Below are 11,547 nucleotides of genomic sequence, written 5' to 3'. Positions count from 1 at the left end.
GTCGTGCTTATGTGGCACTAACATCTCCAGGGAATGAATACTCAGCATGCATTGAATCGTCCCTTTAAAAGGACACTCTGACCGTTCAGTTTCACCGCCTGAAGAGGCAAAACTACAGATACGAGTTTTTCCTGGTTACTTGTAATCCACGTGTCAGTGATTTTTTTACCTCCTTCGTTTTAAGCCACGCAGTCACTCCAGCCCCCAGTCAATGTAAACCAGGAAGTATGGTGACTCAGCCCCTTTCTGATCACAGCATTAATATATCCTACTATACGCGATCTTTGCAAATTTAGTTTTAAACATGATCGAGTATGTTTTTTGATGCAAACTAATCGAGATCTGAATTTCACCCGCGTTTAGTACGAATATTGACCGTGTTAATGCATCTTACCCAATAACGCACTGATAATGTTGCACATACAACAGATCTGATAACAACATATCATCTTTTTTATATATTTATACATATAAATTCACTTATTCATACACATTACGTACATGCATTGTCACACCCGTTAAACATCGCAATCTAAACCTAACCAAGTCCAAAACAAGAACAATACGTACTGATCCATCTTTAAAGATACAGCAATCAAAGCTGCATGCTATTAAAGACTTCCATAAAGAGATCTGTACAGGTCAACATCTGCTGGAGTTGGCATCTTTGTTCTTGTGTGTTGGTCCACGTGTCTGAAGGATGTTTGGCATTGTGTAAGCCAGCCGTTTGTCCTATCCCACTTATAGTGACCAGAATAGGATGCTCATCTGCACCATGTGATCTTTAGTATCTCCAGTTAACCTGGCTGCATGTCTCTGGACTGTGTGAGGAAACCGGACCTCCCGGAGGAAACCCACACAGACACAGGAAGAACATACAAACTCCGCTCAGAAAGGATCCGGACCGCCTCATGGGGATCGAACCCAGGACCTTCTCGCTGCGAGGCAACAGTGCTACCCGCTGAGCCACCGTGCCAACTACAAACAGTTGTGAACTTCACTTTTACCCATTGATTAGAAGACGTTTGAGCATTGGGTTGACCAAATTCTCCAGTAATATAATGGCAGGCAAAGATTTAAAGAAAAAAGTTGCCACATTTTTCATCCCACAGCTCATTTTAATTTTGTGTTTGTATGATTTGTGTAAATCCTATTTATTTAAAGTATCCTCCAGGCCACCCAAGAAGGATGGGCCCTGCTGAGTCTGGTTCCTCTCAAGGTTTCTTCCTGTAATTTTCAGGGAGTTTTTCCTTGCCACTGTCGCCCTCGGCTTGCTCAACAGGGTTTTTTTTTTGTATCTGTTGGTCCTGGATTTTGTAAAGTTGCTTTGAGACAATGTCTATTGTAAAAAGCACTATATAAATAAAGTTGACTTGACTTGACATCCCAAACCCATCATAACACAGATTAAAAAAGGTGTCCATGGCATAACATATCCAAACCTGTTACCAATTGTTAATTAACACAGTACGTCATCGCATCAAGAAATGCTACCTGAAACTCAAAAACAAAGCCATACATAAACTATATACAGAAAAGCCACCAGGTTGGTCTCAGATGGACCAAAAGAAAGTGGAAATGTGTTCTGTGGTCAGATGAGTCCACATTGCAGCTTGTTTTCAGGAAAAACTGATGTCAAGTTCTCTGTGCCAAGGCTGTAAACAGCAACCTGTGTCAAGGTGTTGGGGTTCACCAGAACCCAGGTCTCTTTCGATCAACATGGTGTGTGTGTGCTTGACTGGCCTGCCTGCAGTCCAGATCTTTCTTCTATTAAAAATGTATGGCACATCATGAAGCGACGCGACCACAGACTGTTGAGCAGCTTATGTCTTGTATCAAGCAAGAATGGAATTGTAATAAAGGAATAACAATAATAAGATTCACTACATTTGAGAAATCTAATTTCTAAATACATGATTACATTATAGTCACGTTTATCCCTAGATACTTTGTCCATAGGACTGGTGCCCCATTGAATATATTCTTAATAATAATTTAGCCTGGTGGTGCCTTTATGTAAGAATACTCTACTTACAGTGGTGTTCAAAAAAATAGCAGTCCAACACCATTAACCTGATAAATCACTGTTTTAGTAGAAATGCTATTTCTACATAGCAAATAATTTACTTGAAAGTGTAGTAGAGTAATGAAAACAAAACAAACCCAACAGTAAGGACATGCATGCCGCTCATTCTGAGTAACTGAAGCATTGATTAAAAGGGGGTTGTTCAAAATAATAGCAGTGAGGAGTTCAATTGGTGAAGTCATTCATTCTGCAGAAGAACTGGTGTCAATTTTGGCCCTTATTTAATGTAGGAGGGTGGCAAATGTTGCACAGGTTGGTCATAGCGCATTTCCTTCTGAAATACTGGGTAAAATGGGTTGTTCCAGACATTGTTCTGATGAACAGCGTACTTTGATTAAAAAGTTGATTGTAGAGGGAAAAAAACATACAGAGAAGTGCAGCAAATTATTGGCTGCTCAGCTAAAATGATCTCAAATGCCTTGAAGTGAAAACCAACACCTGAAAGATGCAGAAGGAAGTGTGGAACTACTGTATGAATGGATCAAAGAATAGCCAAAATGGCAAAGGTTCAGCCAGTGATCACCTCCAGAAAGATCAAGGAACATCTGAAGTTACCAGTGAGTACAGAAGATGATTAAGTAAAGCCAATTTACCAGCAAGAACTTCTTGCAAAGTCCCGTTGTTAAGAAAAAGACGTGTCCTGAATGGGTTCAAATTTGCCAAGGAACACATTGACTGGTCCAAAGAGAAATGGCTCAACATTTTGTGGACTGGTGAAAGCAAAATTGTTCTTTTTGGGTCTAGTGGCCGTAGACAGTATGTCAGAGGACCCTCGAGCACTGAATTCAAGCCAAAGTACACTGTGAAGACAGCAAAGCATGGTGGTACAAAATGATGATATGGGGATGTTTTTCATACCATGGTGTTACGTCTATTTATCACATACGAGGGATCATGGATCAGTTTAAATATATATAAAAATACTTGAGATTATCATGTTGCCCTATGTCGAAGAAGAAATGTCCTTACAATGGGTGTTTTAACATGACAATGACCCAAAACATCTTGGTTACAGACAAACAAGATTGAGGTAATAGAGTGACCAGCCCAATCCCCTGACTTCAATCTCATAGAGAACTTGTGGGCTGATATCTGAAGCACATTTTTTTTTAGGCAAAACCCCAAATTGCAGAAGAACTGTGGAATGTAGTGTAATCATCCTGGACTGGAATACCTGTTCAGAGGTGCCAGAAGTTGGTCGACTCCATGCAACACAGATCTCGGAAACAATCGTTATGCCACTAAATATTAGTTCAGTAATTTAAAGTAAAGTGAAACCTCAAACATTTTTTTCAGTTTATAGATACTTTTTTTGAGTTTTTAAAGAAAAATGCTAGCACTGCTATTTTTTAACAGCCTAATATTCATTTTTCTTAACTTTCTGTAAAGGATGAACACAAACTGGCTAAATTTTGTTAATGTTTTGATTTAGAATTGAAAGTGTAGTATTTTCAGTGCATTTGCATTTATGGAAATAAAAGTTATTATAATGATTGTGCTTTATTCGCTTTTTTAAAATCACTGCTATTTTTTTGAACACTACTGTATATTGGTACTTAAGTGAAAAGTAATACACCAATGATAATTACAATTAAATTTGCAATGGAATTGCAGTGTTCTGTTCAGACAAATGGTATTTTCCAGGTTATGAGAGCAATTGAACAACACTTGAGGACAATAATTAACCTCCAGATCTTATATCCTGCATGTATAGTAATAAAGAGAAATGTTCAAAAACTTCGAAAAAAGTATTTAATACCTCTGTTAAACATCTGGCTTTGAAATCTTACTAAATCATTTATATAAATTACATCAGTTTTGCAAGGAAAGTGGCAACAGTACAAAACAAAACATTACCATGCAACAAATATTCACAAAGCATAAAGATGATCCTCCATAACACTCTCGGGTACATAAAAAAATCAGTTCCTTTGCACTGCAAATAATCAGGAAAACAATCGTTCACCCTCAGACACGGTTCGTCCATTAGGAAAACCTGAAAAGACCACTTCGCCCTTGGTATAAATGGCGCAACATATCCAAACCTGTCACCAATATACAGTCGCAAAACATTTGCCGACATGCAGAGACAGAGACTGCAGAGACAGAACAGTAATTCTCTGCAAAACAAACCAGACTCAATTCAATTCACCAAGTGAAATAAAGTGATAATAAAATGATAAAATCGTCTGTGTTAAAAAGAGTTTTCATTCTGACCACAAGCTGCAAAATCTGATCATTTCTCTTTGCACTTCTCCTCTTCAATAAGCAAAACAATGTACAGGACAGAATATTAGTCAGTCAGAGTATAAATAGTAATTAAGAAAAGATATCGTCCTCATTCCCCACAGAACGTCTTCACTGAGCAGCTCTCGTCTCGTGTTCCTCTTTACTTGGGATCCTCGATGGTGCCCTTGCTGAGATCGGTCATTTTAGGATACTTGACCTTCTTTTGGTCCAGTTCGTTCTGAGCCCAGAGCAGAAGTTTCAGGAGCTTTGCCAATTTGGGCGTCGACTCGCGGTTCTCGTAGTCCAACACAGCTTGGTTTACTTCACTCCATACCTGAAAACACACAAGTATGTGATCTAGAGATTTTATCTGGATATTCATTTAAATAAAAGGTAGCACTGCTAAACCAACCTGCTTTTCAACCCCACCCACACCCACTGTTTACAACCAAAACATCTCAAACTCTGATAAACAACCCAAATTTGTTAAATGTTAGGCTTATTGTTTGATTCAGTTCTTCCAGCTGTTTTGAGTGCACTTGAGTACCTTTTTACTTTACATTCTTAACTACTGTTGACCTAAGTTATTTACTAGCATAAACTTTAGTGTGTTTTCTGTGCACTAAAAATGACACACAAAAATGGTTTTAGCCATTGTTTACAAAGCACACATCCCAAATACCAGCCTATGTGCAACAGTGTTTAACTATTCCACTGATAATACACTCATTTGACTTACTTATACAACTTCAATAGGCAAAGATTGATAAAATGTGTGCTCCTTCTTAATAAGGCTTTGTTCCAATCCACCTTTAAAGTCAAACTGTTCACAAGTTTCATTAGACTTATTAGAGAGCATGTCTTGTCCCAGGGCGCTTTGGTGCTACAGCGATGGATTGTCTGAACCCACTAACCCTGGAATCCAGTGTTCGAGTCCCCAGTGATATTATTGGCTAGTGGGGCGTTTATATACAGACATGATTGGCTATGTCTAAGGGAGAGGATGAGAGGACCCATGATGAATTGGCATCCTGCCCAGTGTGTTAATGCATTGTGCCCAGCAATTTAGGAGAAACCGAACTGACCACGATAAAGCAGTAGTAAAAAATGAAATACATTTTAAGAAGTCTGACCCCAATGAGACCTTGGTGTGACGTGTGATCAGTACACGGGCAGATGGTAAATGTGAGTAGTGACACTGACTAACATTCAAGTAAACAATGTCATTTAGTCTAATGCTGAAATGTTTAGTCACCTTCTGTCTCTGCATCATGTTCAGCAGATCTCCAAAAGGAGACTCCTCTGGATTATCGAAGGCCAGTAATGCCAGTGTGCGCTCCATCTCGGTCAAACACTCTCTGCTTTCCTCACCCTGTTCGGCCAGCTGCGTCTGCGCGAAATCCAGTGCCGCTTCCGTCTCCCGCAGACGAATCAACTCGATCAGGTGCTGCTGCTGCTCAAGGAAAACAGCATTCGTTCTTCATACAGTACCAAATCTCTGGCAACCTTGATTTATTCATGATTAATGTTTGTGAGGGATTGGGTATCTTCTCTAAATCTCTACATGAGCTTTCTCAGGTTTCTTTTAACTTCTGAAAACATGTCAGTAGGTAAATTGACTACTTTGAATTACTCAAACTTTGGTTTGGCAGTAAAAGCCTGTATTACATTTACAATCATGCTCTGTTTCAGAATGTCACAGTACATGTTGGAATTCATGTTTCCCTCAATGAACTGCAGCTCCCCAGTGCCAGCAACACTCATGCAGCCCAAGACCATGATGCTACCACCACCATGCTTGACTGTAGGCAAGATACAGTTGTCTTGGTACTTCTCACCAGGGCGCCGCCACACATGCTGGACACCATCTGAGCCAAACAAGTTTATCTTGGTCTCTTCAGACCACAGGGCATTCCAGTAATCCATGTTCTTGGACTGCTTGTCTTCAGCAAACTGTTTGCGAGCTTCCTTCTGGGATGACGACCATGCAGACCGAGTTGATGCAGTGTGCGGTGTATGGTCTGAGCACTGACAGGCTGACCTCCCACGTCTTCAGCCTCTGCAGCAATGCTGGCAGCAGTCATGTGTCTATTTTTTAAAGCCAACCTCTGGATATGACGCCGAACACGTGGACTCAACTTCTTTGGTCGACCCTGGCGAAGCCTGTTCCGAGTGGAACCTGTCCTGGAAAACCGCTGTATGACCTTGGCCACCATGCTGTAGCTCAGTTTCAGGGTGTTAGCAATCTTCTTATAGCCCAGGCCATCTTTGTGGAGAGCAACAATTCTATTTCTCACATCCTCAGAGAGTTCTTTGCCATGAGGTGCCATGTTGAATATCCAGTGGCCAGTATGAGAGAATTGTACCCAAAACACCAAATTTAACAGCCCTGCTCCCCATTTACACTTGGGACCTTGACACATGACACCAGGGAGGGACAACGACACATTTGGGCACAATTTGGACATGTTCACTGTGGGGTGTACTCACTTATTTTGCCAGCTATTTAGACATTAATGGCTGTGTGTTGAGTTATTTTCAGAAGACAGTAAATCTACACTGCTATACAAGCTGTACACTGACTACTCTAAGTTATATCCAAGTTTCATGTCTATAGTGTTGTCCCATGAAAAGATATAATGAAATATTTGCAGAAATGTGAGGGGTGTACTCACTTTTGTGATACACTGTAAATCCTGACTATAAGCTCTCTCTCAGTCTCTCAGGCACAGCCAGTAACTACTCCTCACACCCTCACAGTTTCCAACCAAAATATAAAAAAGTGTGGATACTTTTTAAAGATCCCTCGTATTTAATAAGCCAAGTCCAACAGCTTGTTATGGTCTGTAAGCTTGTACTCGCCTTTAGCTGCAGACAGATTTGCATTTTCAGACTTGGGTTGGTATGTGTGTTAGAAATGCAAATTGCTGGGTAACGAGCCTAGCACTGTGCGATTCTATAGTTTCACACAGTGCCATTAATTCAAATAATTTCAATAATTTAAGGTATGTTTTAAAAATGTTTTGAGTCATTTCAGTGATTCGTTTATTTGCAAAAAATGTACAACAGCTCTGGGTGGCACGGTGGCTAGCACTGTCGCCTCACAGCAAGAAGGTCCTGAGTTCGATCCCCAGGCGGGGCTCGAACCAGGTCCTTTCTGTGCAGAGTTTGCATGTTCTCCCCGTGTCTGCGTGGGTTTTCTCCAGGAGCTCTGGTTTCCTCCCCCAGCCCAAAACCATGCAGTCAGGTTAATTGGAGACACTGAATTGCCCTATAGGTGAATGGGTGTGTGTATGTGTGTTTGTGTGTATGTGTGTCTGCCCAGCATTGAAAAGCTGGGATAGGCTCCAGTACCCCACCCGCGACCCTAATTGGATAAGTAGTTAAGATAGTGAGTGAGTGTACAACAGCTAATCCTTTAAATGTGGTGATTCCAGTGGTTGTATGTGCTTCTACCTGTAGATGGAAGTAGAGGTAGCGATTAGTATCCAGCAGTTCAGGATGGAGACTGTTAATAAGTGCAATAGCCTCCTGAATCTGGCCTTTCAGAATCATCTCTCTGATCTTTATCCTCTCGTCCAGTGAATCCAGGTCCACGTTTGGCTCAATGCCTGATTCCTGCTTAAATTTCTCTGCTGCCTCTTTAAACCCCTCTGCAGAAAAAAACATTCAGAATGCACTTTAGCACGACCAGTTTACTCTTTATTGGAAAGGCATGACAACTGGCTAATAGATACCTGCGTACCTGTCACCAGATAGTTCATGATGAGCCGGTTCATGTCTGCTCGCTGAATGTGGACGTTGTTGAGCTTCTCCATCCATTCCTCTCGAGTTATGTCCTCTGGCTTTTCAGCATAACTCATCATGGAGGATCTAAACAAATAAATGCATATCAAATCCATCTGCATGCCAGTTTATTGGTTTTTTTTTTATAATGTACTACTATGTTTACATAATAACACTGGATGTGATCGAAGTTTCACTATATTAAAGCAAATTCCATTTGAGCCATTTATTTTAGTTGGAGCAACCATCCATTTTCTATATTAGATTAAACTTGGTCACTGCAACAAAAAAAAAAACTAATGATAAAATTAGGGATGCTAATGATGACTGACAAAGAAGTCAGTATTTGATTGGCGCTACTGAAGAGCGTAGCTACAGATCTGTAAGTGGTACAAGATGCAGGAGGACTCATGCTTACCCACCCAACTGTGCATGTACCAGTTATGTTTACAGATGTAATGATTTCCAATTCCCAGCTATGACTCAGATCTGATTACTATTCGTGTCATCCGACATGTGTCAAGTCTGTGTCCGCTTCTTATCACCTGATAACCACACTAGGCTCCATGTAAATTTTCTATGGGGTTGAGGTCTGGAGACTGGCTAGGCCACTCCAGGACCTTGAAATGCTTTTTACGGAGCCACTCCTTCGTTGCCCGAGCGGTGTGTTTGGGATCATTGTCATGCTGGAAGACCCAGCCACGTTCCATCTTCAATGCTCTCACTGATGGAAGGCGGTTTTGGCTTAAAATCTCACGATACATGGCCCCGTTCATTCTTCCCTTAACACGGATCAGTCGTCCTGTCCCCTTTGCAGAAAAACAGCCCCAAAGCATGATGTTTCCACCCCCATGCTTCACAGTAGGTATGGTGTTCTTGGGTTTTTCTTCTTCCTCCAAACACGACGAGTTGAGTTTTTACCAAAAAGTTCCATTTTGGTTTCATCTGACCACATGATATTCTCCCAATCCTCTTCTGGATCATCCATATGCTCTCTGGCAAACTTCAGACGGGCCTGGACATGTACTGGCTTAAGCAGGGGGACACGCCTGGCACTGCAGGATTTGAGTCCCTCTCGGCGTAGTGTGTATACTGATGGTAGCCTTTGTTACTTTGGTCCCAGCTCTCTGCAGGTCATTCATCAGGTCCCTCCGTGTAGTTCTGGGATTTTTGCTCACCGTTCTCATGATCATTTTGACCCCACAGGATGAGATCTTGACCCCAAGGGGGATTATCAATGGTCTTGTATGTCTTCCATTTTCTTACAATTGCTCCTACAGTTGATTTATTCACACCAACCTGCTTGCCTATTGTAGATTCACTCCTCCCAGCCTGGTGCAGGTCTACAATTTTCTTCCTGGTGTCCTTCGACAGCTCTTTGGTCTTGGCCATGGTTGAGTTTTGAGTCTGACTGTTTGAGGCTGTGGACAGGTGTCTTTTATACAGATAACGAGGTCAAACAGGTGCCATTAATACAGGTAATGAGTGGAGGACAGAAGAGCTTCTTAAAGAAGAAGTTACAGGTCTGTGAGAGCCAGAAATCTTGCTTGTTTGTTATTGACCAAATACTTATTTTCCACCATCATTTACGAATAAATTCTTTAAAAATCCTACAATGTGATTTCCTGGATTTTTTTCTCATTTTGTCTCTCATAGTTGAAGTGTACCTATGATGAAAATTACAGACCTCTCTCAACTTTCTAAGTAGGAGAACTTGCACAATCAGTGGCTGACTAAATACTTTTTGACCCCACTGTATATATAGTGAGACCACAGGTGAGCATGCATCTACTTTTAAATGTAATGTTTTTCATTACAAATCATATAACCTGCCAAACAATTCAAGTTAAATCCATAAAACGTCTGAGTTTTTGGTAGTGCTTATTTAAAGTGATCATGTCAATTACTTTGTGCAAAGGGTCAGCTTTTATTAGATCTTTCCTTTGAAGCACATAATCAAAATACTTTGAGCAAGTGGATTTGATCTACTTGTTAGAGACTTGTTTAAATTAATACATTACAGTCATTAATCACCTACTGTAAATATGGCCATAACAAATACTTAAAAGTCTGATATTCATATCCATTTTTTTAAATTAACTTGTCATTTAAATTACTCTGATTAGATGATGTGCAAACATGTAATCAATTTGGGATGCATTTTTACTAGTGTTTTTTTTAACCCCACTGTATACACACACAATTTAGGATCAATTATTATTCCATGGTAATTACATACACATGGAAAGTGTATGTAAACTTTTGACTTCATTTGCATTTTTTCATGCTTTTTTTTTTACACCGACATATTTTTGGCAGTTTATTAAATCGAATAAATGACAGAAAAACAGAAGTTTTCATGCATTAGAGATAAAGAATAAACAAGGTTATGACTATGAGTGATAAACTGAGCATAGTGCTAACCAGTGTTTACTCAGGCCTTCAACTTACCATAACATTGAAGCCTGAACACCAAGCACACCAAAACAAACCACTTCTCTCACCAGCAACACCAACCATTACACACTAACAGCTACTAATAACCCGGAGTAGTGATAATTAATCGAAATGTCATGCCTGTAACATATTAAATGCATTAATAAGAGGTGTATTATTAAATTTTACCTGAATAGAATTACAGCTAAACACCAGCTGCTAGTGCAGGCGAGCAGGGCCGCAAATGAAGTAACCACGCGAGATTTGGTTAAAAACGTGATTTCACGTGTTGCCAAGTAGTTCAGATTCCCACTCGTATTTTTCAACATAAGGAATTCGAGGGAACGACGGGTGGAGCACTTACGAGTACGAGTCACGTGATGTGTTTATAGCTGCGTTCAAAATGGTACAATAAAATTGGGATAAGAAATTTAAAAACGCACCGTACCACAGGGGCTATGCATTTTTAAAAAATATATATTCCTATTTGACTGCTTCATTACATTTAAAGGCCTTACATTATCTATACATTGAATAACATGTGTGTAGATACATACATACGTATACACACATAACTTAAAGACACTTGTGGATGCAAAGTACAATAATACTGTACTTCATACCTAACATTAACCCATTTAGGTGGGTAAAGGCATAAAAATGATTATGCTTATTTGCCTAATGTTCTTAACAATTAAATAAATGAGATTACATAGGGTTGTATGCAGTATATTTTTGATGCATACAGTATCAACTAATTATTGTATAGTGTATGTACTGGGGCAATGTGCAGTATTTCCTGGAACAGTATTCAGTATGTACTGATCAGTATGTAGTTTATGTCCTGGGGCAGTATTCAGTATATACGAGGGATCTTAAAAAAGTTTTCGCACTTTTTTAGTTGGAAACGGTGAGGGCGGGAGTAATAATTAGTCGTGTCTGAGAGAGCTTATAGTCCTGATTTAGCCCCATCTGATTTCCACTCAAAGAAGCTTTTTGGAGCATTTTGA

General features: G+C 40.0%; 1 protein-coding gene across 1 annotated transcript; it reads right to left on the bottom strand.

The window, feature by feature from the left end:
* Positions 1-3,824: 3,824 nt before the first annotated feature.
* Positions 3,825-10,785, bottom strand: gid8b (GID complex subunit 8 homolog b (S. cerevisiae)). Its single transcript, XM_063015303.1, has 5 exons — positions 10,727-10,785; positions 8,061-8,188; positions 7,772-7,968; positions 5,571-5,768; positions 3,825-4,649 (listed from the first exon to the last, which is right to left on the bottom strand). The coding sequence occupies exons 2-5, from the start codon at positions 8,179-8,181 to the stop codon at positions 4,476-4,478; spliced, it is 690 nt and encodes a 229-aa protein (XP_062871373.1). The 5' UTR covers positions 8,182-8,188; positions 10,727-10,785; the 3' UTR covers positions 3,825-4,475.
* Between the last annotated feature and the right edge of the window lie 762 nt (positions 10,786-11,547).

Source organism: Trichomycterus rosablanca, chromosome 19 (assembly GCF_030014385.1).
Source record: "Trichomycterus rosablanca isolate fTriRos1 chromosome 19, fTriRos1.hap1, whole genome shotgun sequence".
NCBI classification, from domain to species: Eukaryota; Metazoa; Chordata; class Actinopteri; order Siluriformes; family Trichomycteridae; genus Trichomycterus; species Trichomycterus rosablanca.
This window is presented reverse-complemented; position numbering and strand designations above follow the sequence as displayed.

What these genes read in the sequence shown, in the direction of transcription:
- gid8b (XM_063015303.1), bottom strand. Translation starts at nt 8,181, where the DNA reads ATGATGAGTTATGCTGAAAAGCCAGAGGACATAACTCGAGAGGAATGG. An exon ending in ACCTCTACTTCCATCTACAG is followed by an intron (nt 5,769 to 7,771) that starts GTAGAAGCACAT and finishes TTCCTTGAGCAG; the next exon opens with CAGCAGCACCTGATCGAGTT. An exon ending in ACATGATGCAGAGACAGAAG is followed by an intron (nt 4,650 to 5,570) that starts GTGACTAAACAT and finishes GTGTGTTTTCAG; the next exon opens with GTATGGAGTGAAGTAAACCA.